At 36.6% G+C, this 18,114-nt stretch overlaps 1 protein-coding gene across 1 annotated transcript in view; it reads right to left on the bottom strand.

Annotated features, from left to right (window-relative positions):
- Nucleotides 1-1,648: 1,648 nt before the first annotated feature.
- Nucleotides 1,649-18,114, bottom strand: part of LOC122790935 (protein Niban 2-like) — a 1,255,142-nt gene continuing 1,238,676 nt past the window's right edge. Inside the window, exons 12-14 of the mRNA XM_044058638.1 lie at nt 11,723-11,830; nt 10,643-10,754; nt 1,649-7,023 (exon numbers count right to left, since the gene is read on the bottom strand). Of these exons, the coding sequence (XP_043914573.1) occupies nt 5,972-7,023; nt 10,643-10,754; nt 11,723-11,830 (1,272 nt within the window). The 3' untranslated portion in view covers nt 1,649-5,971. The remainder of the gene's footprint in view (nt 7,024-10,642; nt 10,755-11,722; nt 11,831-18,114) is intronic.

Consider the following 18,114-nt stretch of genomic DNA (forward strand, 5'->3'; position numbering starts at 1 on the left):
TAAACACATTAAGAAGCAACCATGTCAGAGAATAGTGTTAATACACACTACTACTTCCCAACCAAGATGATCTGCTGTAATAGAGTAGTAAATACTGCTGCAGTGCCACAGCTGTGCTAAGCATAACAGCAGCAGATCACAACAAAATAATTATCTCGATATACATAGGGCCATCATATTAAAGACTCAGTGCAGACTGTCTCATGATTCTGTAAGATGGTAATAACTGGAAAGAAGTCGGAATGTACTGCAAGCAAACTCTTCAAAGAACAGGCACATTTGCTGATATACTAACTCCCAGAAAAATTATTAAAAAATAGAAAAAAAAGAGTGTCACCATCTTAAATGTTAACCAGTGCAGATGTCAGAATCCAGGCCATCCATTCCCTCAGACCAGTACAAACCCAGGAAATTGAAAATACAACAGACACTGGCTCTCTTAGACAAATAGTAACAATAATTGGTTTGCTAATCATACTTGCTTTTTACAAGAAAATACCAATAATATAGCAATCACAGATTTTATTTATGTATCCATCCTTTTGTTAATCAGGTTAGACCCAGTAAACTACTGACCTATTTTTCAGGGTCAACAACAGATAGTATTTCTACTGCAAGAGGAAATTTGGCCAGGGCATTAGGGAACTTTTACATCTGGCTGAGCTGTCACCAGCTCAATTAGTTGGAACCTTGGTTTAACATCTCATACAAAGGATGACACTCAGGAGAGCATTTTCTCCCTGATGTTGCACTGCAGTGTCAGCAATTTAATCACCTAGTGAAGATTAATGTTTATCACATTAATTTCAAAGCAACAATGACTTTGCAGTCAACAGACCTACTCTAAGATACATGCATTACATACCCACATATACATGCATCTCTTCATCTACAATATATTCCATTTGGTAGCCAAATCTAATAAAAACTGTAATCCTTTGCAATGAAAAACCCACACAGTAATTAGAAATGAGTTGCTTTCAGCAAAACTACACCAATAATTCAACCCCAGCTAGGCTCATGCTAATTTAATAGCAGTCAATATACATAGTAAGCAATGACAGACTATAAAACCGTATACTTGGACAAGGAGAACATACATAGCTATTTAAATACAAGCAAATAAAAAACTATATTACTGAAGATGGGAAAACTGGCAGAAGTTCAACATCCAGGTGACAGTAATGGGAATGCACAAGGCTGCACTCCTTTTATGAAGGGTTAAGTATGGAGACATGTAGGAGCTGAACCCTGCAGAACTGCACATTTTGCAATGATGCTATGACAGGTCTCTACAATCAAATACAAATGTCAAGTCTTGATAAATAAATGGGATGAGATGTTTAATGTTACAACTGCATGCTGGGACAAATTACAAGTAAAAAAATTATTTTGTTGCATTATTGTTTTACTATCACCACCTAGTTATATAGACTGTGAAAATTGGTTACTGGAGAATTTTAGTACTATTGAAATTCTCTACTAAATCCTCATGTATTTAATGTGTGGAAAAAGGTTGCAACAGATGACAGAGGACCAAGATGGCCACAATATAGATGGGCGGCAACTGGAAACCTACCACCCCCACCACAGTACATATGGGTATAGTAAACATTAAAACACAAGTTATTCAAAAGCAGACACATAGTTGAAGATAGACTTTTATTTGAGGCAAATGCTTACATGTACATAATGCACTTGAATAAAATAATTGAAAGGCACAGTGACTCAACCACCAACTGTGCACGAAAATGAGCCATTAGCATTTTAAATGCAACAAAAGATAATGATTTCAAATGCATACAACAAAATTGGAGTGTACTGCATAATGTCTAGAGTGCTCTGTGGTCCTGGGAAGCATAAAATATTTATCTGTTACATATAAACATAGTAAGACACATTAAAAACACAAAATTTTACATTTATAGTGTTTTGTTAAAGTCAGGTCTTTATATCTCAGCTTTGTATAGGATGAAGCCATCATTTTTAAACTGCATTTTTGAAAACAAAAGCATATACTGGTTTTATGTACTGAAAAGCAAATTTCTGTTTTACAGTTTAAGCCACACATTCAACAGAATTAAAACAAGGAATGTCTAAATAAATGCACTGGTGTTGCTTACAAAAAGGAAAAGCCATTGTTAAAACACACATCAAAAATAAGGTGCACTTTAAGCAATTATTGCAGAAAACTGAACTTATTTTACAAATGTTGCCATTTTAAAGTCACACTGCTAGAATTACTGTTGGCAGACTTGTAAATATGACTGTAGGCTGCATTCATGTATTTCCATCTAATTTTTTTCCAGCTTAATCACTGTAACTGTCTTTTTTTGGCATGACTGGTACAGACACCTCTACCCTCCCAAAGTTATCCGAAGAGTAAACTCTCAGTAGAGCAGTGCATCACATCTTTCATAACACACCTCGTTCCAACAACCAGAAAATTAAATAATACATATGAGTAACCAACTGTAGTGAGTGCCATTCTGGTTAAAGATATTCCGTTTGATAACAGAAGATTAGGATTGTACAGGTATTACTAAACATACAAAATGCATATTTTTGGGGGTCTATATTAAATCAGCGAATGCTTAAAATAGCCAACGCTGATTTATCGACCCTATAAAACCGAAACCTGAAAATCCCGAAGACCCGGAATAGCAGGGAAAGTGGGGGGCTTCCCCTACTTAAATACACCAACTCCAGGATCGCACTACAGTGGAGGAAATGGCTAAGTCCTGGAAACGTTCAGGTTTTGCTTTAAAAGGGTTGCTAAATCAGCATTTGCTGATTTAATATAGACCCTATTTTGGAGGCAAAAGATGGAAGGTAGTAATGTACTCCAGTGTGGCAAAGCACCATTTTCATTTTAGCTTCCAAGATTCATGACAACAAAATCATTTAAGGAATATATAATTAAAAGAGACATCTGAAAGCATATTTTCCACTTTCATATTCCAAAGAAGTGAAGAAACCCTGGATCGCTATTTGCTATTGCCATCTCTTGTTTAGCCTTGCACACCCTTCCTTCTACACCTCAGGGTGGGAGCTGCTATGAGTGTTCAAGTAGAATATTAAATTCCTACAGGCATGGTGATACATCCAGGAGTGGGGGAGAGGCTTCAACAATCCCTGAAGGAGCAGAACTTAAGCAACCCAACCCATACTTTCTTTTTCAGTGAAAGTAGAATGCTTAAGTACAAGCACTGTACTTTCATTCCCATCACATTATTTTACATTTTAAAGTCAATTTCCACACTTTGTTAGGATAACTGGCATGTTTTTTGCAGTATGACTTTTTGGTTTGACTCCACTGTAAGGCCTGTGAGCCACTGAGCAGAGAGAGATCCATTCTTCAGAGGTGACTGGTGTACAAACACGATACAATGAAAGGGCATGAATACTTCTGCTGCATCTATGCATTTAACTAGGATTTTTCTAGCTGTGACTTCTACACCTTTGTTTGGGGAAATTTTTAATAAATTTTTAATAACATTTTATGATTACATTTTTTGCCAACAAAAATATGTATAAAGAACTTGTGACATATGTGATGTGTGAAGTTTGCTTTGTTAGGCCTAGTGTATAAAGGATTGGATATCATCCCCTCATCCCATTCCTTCAGTTCTAGACATAGTCTCAGATTGTTACATGATCCAAAAATACCACAACATATTATCAGAGTGAAATTACAAATTGAAGACCTGAAAATACTACAGCTAAAAATGTTTGATTCTAGAGTGTCACCAACACTTTACACTTCAGACACAGTAGTCTGCATTGCATACAAGTCTTAAACCATAAGATAGCAACCAACAGTCTTCAGTTGTGATAACCTCCTTTCCAAATTCAGTGAAAAAGAAAAAAAGAGACTAATATTTTCATGTGTGTGTTACAAACGTTCAAAGCAGCACTTTACAGCATTTTCCAAAATGTGAAATTTATTTTTTTTAAAGCAAAATTGTCTGCTACAAGTTTAAAGTGATGTTTCCATGAAGAGGCTGCTACTTCCTGCCAGTAGATAATCTCACAGTGCTAATCAGAAGAAAATTGGAAATAATAGTTATTATTACAGCATTTGGCAAGCCAAAGTAACACTCGACTAGTGATTGGCCATGGCTGAGAAAAAGAAGCAAGTTGTTGTAAATGAGCCATAGCTGAATCACATGGAAGAATTCATGCAACTGATGGACATCTAGTGCTTGACATTAACCACCCACTAGTGTATAAATAAATGGAACAAACAAAAAAACTAATTCCTCATGGAAAGAAGTTCCACTCTAGTGCTGAGGAAGAGACTAGAACAAACAAACCAAGGATCAGGCAGGGCTAGATGGTCAAAGTTGTAGGGAGCAAAAATATCCTGAATAATCTCAGTGCTACAAAATGAGAAGGAAAGTATTAGTGCTACAAGAAATAGGAAAGTACAAGTTACCTTTTCCCTATGGGTTTTGCTAGTTGAAAGCAAAACATTTCAAGATGCAAGATGCAAAGTGTACATCAATGACATTTATTCATGTCTAGGCTTCTTACAGAAAGTGCATCATGTCAGTGTGTTCTTAGAATTAGAAACCCAGATCTACAAAAATAAAAGAAAAACTACTGAAAATCCCAAGTGACCTGTGCAAACTGACTACTAAGTGTGTCAAAACAATCAACTGTTACGCATCTAGGAAAAATAAGAATTTTTACCCCCAAAGGAATTGCACTCCAAGTCTGAAAAGGATTCCCAATAACTATCAACAGTGTGAATAGAGACACAAACGTACAACACTGAGTTTCGGAGACAGAATCACAGGAGTTGAGAAAACTGCCAACTGATGTTTGCTCCTTTATTCTATAGCATACTTAAACTACATCTTGTAGTGTTACACAAGTGACCTGTAGTATGAAACATCCATCCCTCAAATCCAAAAACCTACAGGTACATCGTGCAATGATCCAGTTCAGATTAGTAACCTACATGACAGGAGTAATCTTTAAAATCTATGATCATGAGATTTCTAAAGCTATGTAGAGATTTTATATCCAACTGAGACGATTTTGTTGCACTAACTGGAGATGCAAATGGATACGTCTATACCCCAATTTCCTACTTATAATATTACGTTGCTTGAGATGTACTGAAAGAAAGGGAAAAAAAGAAAAATGATCCCACTCCACAGAAAAGCACCGTCCATACAGTGACTTCAGTGTGCTGCTTCTTTAAACAGCTATGGAATAAATTTTTCCTCTTCACTTCTTCCTATCAAGATACAGACAAAAATCTAAAACAACTCATCAATATTAAAACAAAAATATACACTATTAAGACTTAAGAAGTGAAGCAAGCTGAGGCTTAAATGTTTTCAAGTACAGAGGAGTAACAGTTTTAAACAGTGAACCCAACACAGAAGGTCCAGTTACTTGGTTCCATTCCAAAAGAAATTAGACAATTTAAAAAGGAACCCATTTGTGAACCTCCATGCAAAGGTTTTCAGTTATAAACAATTAAAAAAAAATCCATGTATTTTCTGTACACCTCCCACACATTAATTTTAATTCTTAAAGTAAAATTTGCCAAAGTGGCTTATTATTTTTACAGCAAATATTTACTTATATAATATATAAAACACACATAAAATACGTTGTCTTTGAAATCAGTCAACAATATTGCTTCCTGGGGACTAATTATTCCAAAGTACTGACATCCTTTGACTATAGGCTACCTGCGTATAGGTCCTAATATTAGTGCTGGAAGACTTACTTCGGTTTGCTAAAGAAAACACTTTGACATTTCTTACAGCTTTAAATTACTATAAGCACAATGAGCAGGAACATCTGGAGTGAGACTTATAACCAGCAAAGTCTGTAGTTTGGGGCAAGTAACTGTACCAAATGATATACCCAACACAATCACAGACTGTTCTTTGGAACCAGTTCTCAACACTATTGCTGAAAAGTTTTAATTATAAAAGTAAATGCAGGTCTAGGATGATTCTGCTGTTTCACTGGCACTTGAGATTATTTCATGTTCAGATGGCTGAACATTGGCCATTACATTTTCTTCAGCTGGTGGGACACTGCATTCCTGATTGTCTGTGGTGGTGCTTATATCTTCTGAGGCAGAATCTGTGACTTCTGACACAATTTCCTTCTGGTTTATCACAACATCTGAAACTTTGCGAGTGCCTACTTCTCCAATTTCTGGAGGAAGGAGAGAGCTACCGTTCCATGATTGTGCAAACACGTGGACAGACTCTTTCGATTGGAAATCTGCTGAATCTTCCTGCCCACTTGCACCCTTGCTTTCTGTAGAATGTGACTGGCTACTCTCCAAAGAAGGTATGGGAAAATGAACAGGAGATACCTTTTCTGCCTGAACATTAGGAGAATCTTCTTGACCATGTGCATCCTTACTTTTTGGCCAGACTTCTGACGCTGGTGCAGACACATGAACAGAAGTAAATGCTTCTCCTTTGACAGCAGGTGAATCTTGACTGTGTGCATCCTTATTTTCTGGACAATGGGAAGACACCATTGCATCTGCATTGGCAGGGGGCATTGCTTCTACCTTAACTTCCTTGGTTGCTTCTTCCTTAACTTCTTTAACTTCTTGGACAATGGAACCATTTGAAAGAGAGGAATCAACCTGGTCTGTAGGAACTTTTGTCTCCAGTGTGACTACCTTGGTTAACATGCCACGAATCTCATTGACACTGTCTGGGGATTTGGGACATGCATTGAGGTCACTGTCCATTTCACCTACCTCCTTATCAGGCTCTTCCTGAATACCCTCATGAGCTGGAACATCAATGCAGGACTCAAGTGCAAGAGGCAAGTCATCTTGTATAATGGTGGATACCACTTGCTTCATCCTCTTTCGCTTGTCTTGGATAACAGGCTCTGCCTGCTCACTAAACTCAGTATTCCAATCAATTGGCACGCCTTCTCCTAACAACTGCAGGCTAGGATCACTGTTTATCACAATACTGTCTCTGTACAAGTTGTGTCGTCTCTGCACAGCTGCTTCTTTTACAGCTAAAAAGAACAGAAAATAATCAGAATTATTGCCACAAAACCCACTTAACATTTTCACATTCTGTTAAATGTACATACATTCACTATGTATGTTCTATTTATGTTTTATATTATTTAACATACAACTGTAAGTAATTATTACACTGTTTATTCAAAGGTTCAACTGAAAACTATTAACCATTTGTATATGTGAATGTCATTTCTATTGCAGGTATTTAAGTTATGCAACATGAGGCAAACATACAGTCCTTAAACAATTTATTTATTACAGTTTGATGACTGGGATAGTCCACTGGGCCTGGAAGAGCCCATTTTCAGTGGAGGGCAAAGGAGAAAAGCTCCACCTGATATAGACAATTTTACAATAGTTATACAAAAGTAAATAAAGTAGTAGAACAGTGAAAAATAAAGAGATAGTATACAGTTTGTTAAAAAAAGACGTAACATTTCTAAATCCTAGGTAATGATTTACAAAAGTGAGATTCATGTAGTCTAAACATATTAAAAGTACAGGCATTTCAGATGAAAAAAACAAGTGAAACATTTGTGTATAGGTTAAAAAACAAGCTTTTTTTGGGAAGTTAGAAATATGAGGAGAAGACAGAAAAGAAGGTGAGGTGAGAGGTAAAAGGTGGTATATATAGGGGTGAAAGGGAGTGGGTTGTGGTAAGTTTATGGAGGTATAGGGTAGGAGAGGAAGTAGAGGCAAAGGGTAAGAGCACAGTGGCACAAAGGCCCTCTGTTCAGAAAATATATAGACTACCATGATTAAAAGACAGAAGGACATTCTGAGTGTGCATATTACTTCTGCCCTTTGTTTTAACACAAAAATGTATTGATGAGTAGTTTTATGCATACTTGAGTTTGAAAGTAAACATTAGGATACATGTTTTGAACACTATAACTAAGAACTTAAGTTTGCTACGGAAATAAATGTTAGTGAAATTAATACCACTAGTAGACATGCACAGAAGTTCTTTTTTAAATCTCTAAGACCTTTGTGTCATTACCTCTCAACTGTATACATTTTTGCAGAATGTCCAGATTTTTACCTCATATTTGTGATCTGTTTTTTAAAAAAATTGTGGTTCTTTGGTAAATTAGTGGCAAATCATTAAAAACTGAAGTTAAAACATGACATTTGAGTTACAGACTTCATAACATTCAGAAAATTCATTCTAACATAAAACCTATTTTTTCCATCAACTTTCAACATTTGTAAGAGCAATATTTAAAATCATTCCTAGTTTTTGGCCTTTGTCCCACTTTTACTTATGGCTTTGACCAGATTTCTTGCTCTAACAGGTATGCTTCGTGTGGGTTATTCACAGTAAGTTGAGCTCAAGGACTTGCATAATTTTGACTAAAAATTTAAGATTACATAGTTATGAAGATTTTTGATGTCTGCAGTTTTAAGGCCATATATATGTAAATTTAATAACTAAGCCAATAAGCTTAAAAGGTAGGAGTGTGCTTTAGTTTAAACAGCACCTTAATCCTCTGCATCTTTCAGGGGATACAAAAAGACATGTGTGCCATTATGGAAACAGATATTGGTATGTGTTTTCTGATAGAATAATTATGAAAGTTAAGGCAAGATTATTAGAGATGCAACTAATGTTGCTATTAATATTGTGTACCTGTCTGGATGACTGTTGCTATATTCTGTTTGAGAAATATCATACTTAATTGCAAACAAAGCATGGTGAGTTGTTTTAGTGTTATATAATTTTTTTCAGAGATGGAAGCATCTATTTAAACTGAGTTTGGGTATTTGTTACAGAGTATCTATTTTAATTAGCCTGATTATGGTCAATTTATTTATTTACATATACTCTCAGATACAGGATTACTACCAAAAATTTTAATTCTACGAAAAAATGAATGGTCTGATAACCATGGTTGCTGGTATAAACACCATTATAACAGGATAAGCACTTACACCCTCTGTGGTGCTTCTTCAGATATACCACCAATTAAACTTATCTAAATTTATTAAAAGTTAAAAACGACCATCCAATAAAATGCAATACTCAATAAGTTCTATACCAATGAACACTTAGCCATAGAAACTCAATAAAAAACCCTATGGGCTTTCTGTGCCAGTTTTAAATTTTGGACTTAAATGAACTTGCAGCCTAGTTATCCATCTCATCTCTCATTTCAGTTGCATTAACAATGCTACCACCTCTAGCACGTCCTATAACTAACACCATAAAAATAAAAGGAAAACCATAACTTGTGGAAACATGTTTAGCAAGAACATTGGTCATATTAACAATCCTTAGATCATTGACATGTTTAAGAATGAGTTCCTTAAATAATCAATATTTCTTTCACATACAAAACTTTAGCAACCTGCAAATGTTGTAACAGACCAGGTTTATACTCTTACAATCTGCATATGGCCTAGGTTTATATTCATAATGAGATACCAGATGGAAAAAAGATCTTAAATTAGAAATATATCTATATGCCTTACATGCCCAACGGGGGAAGTGCCCATTCTATCAGACACTAGAACCATCTTAGTCCCAGGACCATAGAACAATTGTCTTAAGTGATAAGACTATTCTTGAAACAAACTTGGTCTTTTCCACCAATATGACTAATGTTACCATCAGTTAAAAGTATTAGCCGTTTCTAGTAGTATCACCAACTATATTCATCACTAGAGTCAGAACTAGACTAGTTATAGTTTTCTTAGTATAATGTGAAAGCTGGTTAGTTACAGTATTCCTAGGAAAAATACAACTTCCCCCTAGTGGAGCAATTATTCAAACTTCAGTGAGTGCACTCTTGACCTCATTGTGCTGATAACCTCCTCCTATAAAATCCTTTAAAACTGCCTATAAAATCCTTTAAAGCTGGCACTGAAAGCCCATAGGTTTTTTTATTGATTTTCTATGACCAAGTGTTCTTTGGTGTAGAACATGCAGAGAATTGCATTTTATTGGATGATAGTTTTTAAAATTTTAATAAATTTAGATGCATTTAACTAATAGTAAATATGAAAAGGCACCATACAGTCTGAATTAAATCAAAAGGTGCTTCAACAAAGTATTAGTTTAAGGATGTGCACACTTATGCAAACAGCTTATTGTATGTACTCTTTTTTTTTTTATAAATTCCCCCTAACAGATTTGATTTTCAACTTAATTGTACAGGTTACAGGTCACATTAAAGGTGGGAACAATTTTGAAATTATTTATTGTGGTCTCTCTTTTTTATATCACGAAAACCTGGCATTTTAACAAGGGTGTGTACACTTAATATCCACACTCATGCTCTCTGTGCGCGCACACACACACACACACACACACACACAAAATGCCTTGGCACATTCTCAATTATGCAATATGAACTACAGTAAGATGAGATACATTAATACACATGCGTAATGTATATACAACTACATGCAATAAGCACAACAGGACAACTAAGGCAGTTACACACATTTTAACTGATAAGGTATTATTATGTATGAAAGTACACATTACTAACATTCTGACATTTAAACGACTGAGATGAAATTGTAAGCATGAATGCTGATTTTGACTAAACTACACATAAAAACATATGATGGATAAAAGCCCACTGTAGACCATCTGTAGCTTACCTGAATTAATATCTTTCATCACTGACATAAGCACCACCTCCTCAAAGACATTTTCCACCAGAATACATTTTGCAAAGTCCTCAAATATGAATTCCTGGAATTTAGGCAGCTCCTGCAAAACATAAAAAGATGATGGGGGGGATGCTAGTCAGTACACAACTTCCCTACTGAAAGAAAATCATATAGGCTACAACCACCAGGTGTGATTCACTGTTTTTTTTTTTTTCAAAATAATTTAAATACAGCAACAGCTAATTAACACCCCAGGATCTCCCCCCTGATAGCCTCAGTATCCCCCATGCACCCCCCATTCATACCAATTTGTTCCACCTGGGCTTCAGTATCTCATTATCCCTATACAATGGGAAAGACATCTTTCCCATACAGGAAAGACCTCTTGAAATTATAATCTCTCTGTTGCCCGATGGGCAAATGTCACTAGCACAGAGTGATCCATTACACTGCTTCTCAAGAAGGTTATCCATCTAATACTTTGCAATATCGCTAAAGTGGACCAAGAATCTACATGGGTTAGTATGGTTATTTGTTTCCCTACAAATGGTCATGGGCCATTTCATCTGGTTCTTATTCCCGAAACATAACTAGACGACATCACTTCCAGCACAGATTGAAGGGATCAATATTTGTGCCAGACTACTGTGTGCTTTATTGGCTAGTTTATCCTTTCCTCAGTGTGGGGCAATGGTGGAATTAACATATGTAACCAAGGGGTGGGGGTTAGCCCCCCCAAAAAGCTTACTTAGAGTAAGAACATTAATTCACCTCCAGAGATCAATCAGCAATCAAGTAATGTCCTTTCCTATCACCCAGAACTTCACATTTAATTCAAATGTTCTCATTTGTCCATCACCTTTCCCTGTTCCTTACAACAACCTGTAAAAACAGCCTAGTTTCCAAATTGCCCATATTTTGCCTTAATGATAGTTCAAAGTCAAATGATTACACTATAAAATAAAACATGTACAGTTCATAAATATACTTTCCAAGCTTTTAAAAAGTAACTGTTAAAAAGAAAATATCAGCTGATGTACACCACACTGCAGAAGAAAGTATGCCTACCGATTTGCAGGTTGGGGACAGTTTCTTCAGCAGAAACGGGATAATAATCTGTAGCAGAGCTTCCCGGAAAAACTTCTTCCGTACAGTACTACTGTCATAGTCATATTTCTAGAAAGAAAACAAAATACCATTTATTACAGCCCTGAGGTTATACACTTTTTCATAGCTGAAAAGTAAAAATGAATCCATATTGAGGTAATTACACTGCATAAAATAAAAAAAATTAAGTGCTACTGTTCAGAATGATTTTGGTTTTGATTATCATCTGTATGAAGCCTGCATATTTCCTATTTATCCTTATACATTCCCCCCTTCACTCACTGTTTTTCACCATCACCAAAGCCATGCTACTTGAGCTGAAAGACTATTCTAAACCATCCATAAGTCAAGTGTCTATACAGTGGCCTGCGATATACATGATGCATTCCGAACTGCTACTGTTGGGATCCCATGACACCCTTTGGATAACTGTGGCACTGAACAGGAGTATGTGGTTACTTAAAATGTATGGATTAAACACATTCAATTAATTTGAAGATTAGCAGTAAAAAAACATATGTAACATATTAGATATAGCCAGAAGAAACCATCTCATATGTAAGCTTCTTACATTGCAGGAGTATAAGCAAGATTACTGTTTTTTTTTTTTTTTTTGTCATGCAAACATAAGGTCCGAAGTCCTCAATTCACAATACCACTGAACTTTGAAACATGAATCACCTGCAACTTGCTTGTGATGGAAAAAAAAAAAATATATATATATATATATATATATATATATATATATATATACATACATACGTACACACACACACATATATATATATATATACATATTGTAACAAGTGCTGACTCTCAGAATACCAACAGTAGCTTAGAAAGTAGTGTTTCTAAATGTGTGTACGTCTCTCTACATTTTTATAGGCAGTATCAAAAGTAATATGGTGGACATTTTGTATGCTCGTGGCAGTGTGTGCAGTACTGTAAAGTAAAGGGTATATGCCCTTTTCCCTACTGTAATGCGATCCTGGAGTTAGTATATATAGTCGGAAGTGTGGTGGGAATAGCCCCCCTCCCCCATGGAGTTTGTTTTTATATTGCCCAGTTACTGTACTAAGTAGGTTTTAAGTCTTGGAAAGAGTTGGTCACTGGTGGTGTAAGTGTGTTTTCAGTATTATGGGACTCAGTCAAATGAGTTTTCAGTATTTTGAAAATTACGCATTGTAGTCTCAGTCTGAGATTTAGTATTTTGAGTTTTCAGTCATGTGAAGTAGACCCATATATTCTGGAAGCCAAGTAAGACAAAAAGGAAGATGTGCTATGCCAAAGAATTGACCCAACTTGCTCCAAATTCTACTTCAGGATCTTCAAGCCTTGAATTACTAGTAGTTTAGTACACAGTTTACTATAGAAAGCAGTGCAGAAACAACACATCTGTGATCAAATTCTGAGTGACAGGTTGGGTTTAGATTACTAGATAAAACACCCCATTTTCTTCTTTGCTGTTTTACAATGTAAGGTACACCTTACTTTTATCATTAATGAAATAACAGCTCACATTCAATAAGCCTGTATTACAGGAACAGCAAAACATTTTGGGGAATCTCACCCTTCATTTATCATTCTACATAGTTAATATATGAACTGAAAATTGTGAAAACTGCATTCAGGACACATGGATTTAACTGATGCAACTTTGTTCAAACAGGAGCAGGTGACATAAAAACCCATTTTTAATCACATACCCTGGCGGTACCAATTCAAGATCACAGAAATTTGGGGGGGATAAAGTCTTCCAATAAATCTCCAAGGAGAGCAATCTTTGAATTAATACAGTTACAGATGGAAAGGGGAAGGCTAGAGGGTGGGGACCTTCCCTCCCCACAGCATTTGTATTTATATTTGTGACAAAATTGACCTTTTCCATTGTCAGTTTTGTTTTTGCAACAGCCCTGGTTAGACTGCAGAAGGTCCACTTACTAACAATTTATTGGGTTCAAAACAGATTGTGTTTTTACCACTGGGGCTTAGCTATGCTTTAGGATTTAGTCTGAGCTACATTGTTAGAATTTAAAAATACAGATGACCCATTTCTCTTATCTGCTATACTGGTTCCATATATGTGCACACAATAATTTTGCAGATTACAATAAAAAGCTACAGAAAGGGTAATGCACTGCTATTGTCATGGTTTAAGAAGTCTTTCCAGAAGTGTAACTTCTGTTAATGCCGTCATAAATGTGTAACCATCCATTATGAATACAAACATCAAGGTATGCCCTACATAAATGTGCATCTTCTTTTGGGATGTCACCATGGAAACATTTACTAGTGTGATTGTATATTGTTTAGGTTCAAACAGTGTTACTACAGTTCCTGTTTTGTTTTGCCAATGTATACATCTATGGTAATGAACTGATGGTGCTCTTCTATTAGCAGCATTTTTCACTTCCATTGTTTCTCATGAACCAATCCACCTTGGCAACGGATACCAGAATAGAGTGATTTTTCTAAGGTGATAACCAAGACGGTCAGCAAATAAACTAACAATGGAGAACCACTGTCCGGTTTCACTTCCTCTGGAATTTTAGCAGTCATAAGGACTTAGTCAAGAAAAAGGAACAATGTTCTCTGAAACAGACATTGCAAGTTACTCAAAGTGGGATCTAAGCCACTTACTCAGAGCTGCAAGATATGCACATACTGAGAAGGGGCTGTGAAGAGTCTCTACTCCAGGCCAGTAATCAAGGAGCCTCAGTCTTCACAACCAACACCGGTGAAGGATGGCCACTAGGAGCAAACAGTGGTGCTCACAGTATTTTTAGAAGCAGTGTTCTACACAAAGTACAATTTCCCTTAACAGCACGTAGGGACTGAACCATCTCTCTCTCCAGACCCCAAACAAGACTCCACCCTGGCCATTTTTGAGCACTGTGTTGCTGTTCCAAGTAGCCGACACACGCACAGAAAGGCTGGCACAGATGTCCCCTCTGCCTAGACTATAAAGTAATTATGCTGCCACCAGTCAGATAATCTAAGCCTCTTACAAGGGTACCCAATTATACTGAGTAAAATGAATACCAATACAAATAGAGTTTAACCAAAGCAGCAAGGCTTTCAGGAGCAGCCACAGTTTCACTAAAATAAGCATAAGTACTCTCAAAATATTAAAAGTATTATCTAAAAGACCAGCCACTATGAAAGGTAGAGAAATATTTAATAAATTTAAAAAACATGACAATAATGATTATCTAGTTGCAATAAACACTAGAGTTTCAATCATAGGAGATATAAAAAATTAACAGTTGGCTAGACTCATGCAGAAAAACAAAGCCAGACTAATCTCACTATATTCTTCTGACTAAAGAATTTCTGTTCCCTAGTTACTTACTACAGAAAAACAAGATGATGAGTGCAGAGTTGCTAACTCCAAGGCAAGATGAGGTGAGTCCATGTGTGAGCTATTTGAGAGAGGCCTTTTGTTTTAGTTTCCAAAGAACAAAGAGCTGCTGTGAGAGTTCTCTCTCACTAATATCTAAAAAATAATTTTCATGCTGGTTATAGAATGACAGCACATCTAGTCACCTGACTCTGGTACAATACACACACAGGTTTGCTAAGTTCTGTTGGAGCATCTGTAAGGTATAAAATAATTTCAAAATCTTCCACCCTTCCAGGGTAGCATTTAGTTCATCCTTAAGGACAATATAGTAAGATTCCTGGTTTTCCCAGACATTTTTTGTTTCTTGCTATCAAACCTGAACGATAAAATCTTTATAGCCTAAACCAACCCATTTAATTTTCAACCTATTTTCCATATTAGCTAGACTGATATTAATCTCTTCCCTTTCAGAATTCTCTGTTAAAACATACACATTTATCAGTTACATTACTACTGCTCGACATACATGCATCTCTCTTCTGTCCAGCAGGTCCCACTGACGATGCATATTTAACCCAAAACTTTACAAATAAATTTTTAACACAAGCAGCTGTACAAATCAGTGTAATAATCAAATGACCAAATTCTTTGTAAACCTCCAGCTAACTATGCTGGCATACTTTACATATGCACTGCCCTACCCACCCGATACAGATGGCATGACCTCGTATCACAGTGGCCGCAAAGATTAATACAATAATCCTGTCAAGAACCATCAGTCAGTGCAGAAATTTATAATTGATGTCTTGTGGGGGCAGAAGCTGGATGCCACAGGAGGCTAGATGCCAACATATCCACTTGCTTTGCTGTACTAATGAACCATACTTTTTTATGCAGCAGTAACTCTCACAGGTAACACTTCTCTCTTTCCAGTCTCCAAACTCCAAAAAGTCTTAAGTGTGCCATTGAGGGATAAAGCCCAAATGAATGCCTAGCCAACCCTGGCTCAATTAACAGTTTCTGGAACTGATGAAGCATCAAGGAGAAAATGGTTATTAGCATCCTAGGTGGAGTAGGAAGTTCTGTGGGCTTCTCTGTTAATGTTTGCTGGTGGAGGCTAATGTTGACTTACACAGGAGTGTCCAAACAGGGGAAAAAGGTGGTTGGCATTGATGATCTGTTGCAGAGCTGGGTTAATGTACACACAAGTTCCCACTGCATGTTCACCCTTCAGAAGTTTACACAGGGAACAAGGGGAGAAAGTAACAGCAGTAGGTTACTAAACAAGACAACCTCTTCTCCAACGGATGAGAGTGGCCAGATGCCTGCAACATCCTTAAGAGCTGCATCAGACACAGCCCTAATGAAGATGGTCTGAGAGGCTTGGAGATGGATGTTGGGCAGTATGCAGAAGGGCCATAGGATGATGCAGGAGGGATAACCCCCTCCACATTCACTGGGTTTCACTGACAGTCATATTTGAGTAAAATAATATGCATCTCAACATTTATTTGATCAATCAGTGTCAATCATGGGGAGGTGGCAATGCAGGCATTTGGACATGCAGACTGCAGGGTTGCTTTTATGGATTGTCCTAAACTCACAGGACCTTCATGTCTATTGTTCAATTCATAGTAAAGCTACAGATTCTAGATCACTGAAGTGTCAGTTTTACTAGTCTGAAATTGATCATGTTGAGCCTAGCACCAAAGAGGTGGAATCTGAAATATCTCTATACTATTGCAACCCTTTTCATTCTCTCTGGGACTACCTCTGTTGAAGGAAAACTCATTGGATTTGCTAACAGTAGTATGCATTTCATTTGCCACCTTCTCTGCCTCTGTGCAAGGACTGTACCCAAAGTAATATAGTCCCACAGTACAACATTTCTAGGTTGAAATATAAGCAGAGTTGTTCATCAGTCTTCCACTGTACTTTAAGTATCTCTTGTATAACAGTTTAACATTGCTCTTAATAACACTAACAATGGCAGACCACTGAGACATCTGAAATGACAGCAGTACACATTTTCTTTCCCCAAAATGCAACTTAACTAGCTTTTTATAGAAATGACATGCTGTTTATGGGTTAATTCTTCCAGGAATCTAAGATTATTTCTGAGAACATGCAACCTGAGAACAGTTTAATAAAATCTGCACTTTGGGCATTATTGACAATCTTGCTGTTTTCATGATGTTTTCTGGTAGAATGTATAAACAGACCAGTCCTGATCAACTGCTGGGGCAATCTGACAATACTAACGTCTGTGCTGTTGTGTAACTTTAGGGGATGTTAAAATTAGCATAAGAAAAGCTTCCTGCATGGGTGGGGGGGATGTGGTGGCATACCCCCTCCGTCATCCAAAGCAAATATTTCCTTCTCTGGTTAGGAAATTTGATGAAACAGTCCACTGATTAAACTGAACTCAGAATAATACATCTTATCACAACCAAATTACTGGTGAGGTTTCTCACTCCAAGAAATCAATGAAGTCCTTGTAGAAGGTGTTTGGAGAACTATATTCAAGGGTGTTTCTTTGAGTAATTTCATCAGCTGTTGGAATTCATGACATGCCACAGAGGATGTTGGAATAAATCATTAAACCAACTTCAAGTTCTGCTGCACATCCTAAAAGTCAAGTTGGGACAAATCTGTTGTACTTTTCAGATTATGAACAATGTAAATCAGCTCTGTTTGGCATCTACATTAGACCTCTCACTGACTTTTTGAGGAATGTTCCTATTTTCAGCTTTTAATTTACCCATTCACAACATTCTGAATCATCACTCATGACATTTTTAAGTGGTCTAGTATACAGGAAAGCAGACTACATGACCAACATACTAGTGGCACCAAGACACTTATTCCATCTACCTTTTGCAAAACTAAATGACCTTTTTGGAAGAATCTTGAAATCTAGTTCATTAAAGTCTCCAAATTTTGCACTCCCCTCCTTTGATAATGTGCTTACTAGTTCAATCATTTTGGTCACACACCTTTTTAAATTTTT

Source organism: Protopterus annectens, chromosome 16.part0, assembly GCF_019279795.1.
Source record: "Protopterus annectens isolate FY-2018-M chromosome 16.part0, PAN1.0, whole genome shotgun sequence".
NCBI classification, from domain to species: Eukaryota; Metazoa; Chordata; order Ceratodontiformes; family Protopteridae; genus Protopterus; species Protopterus annectens.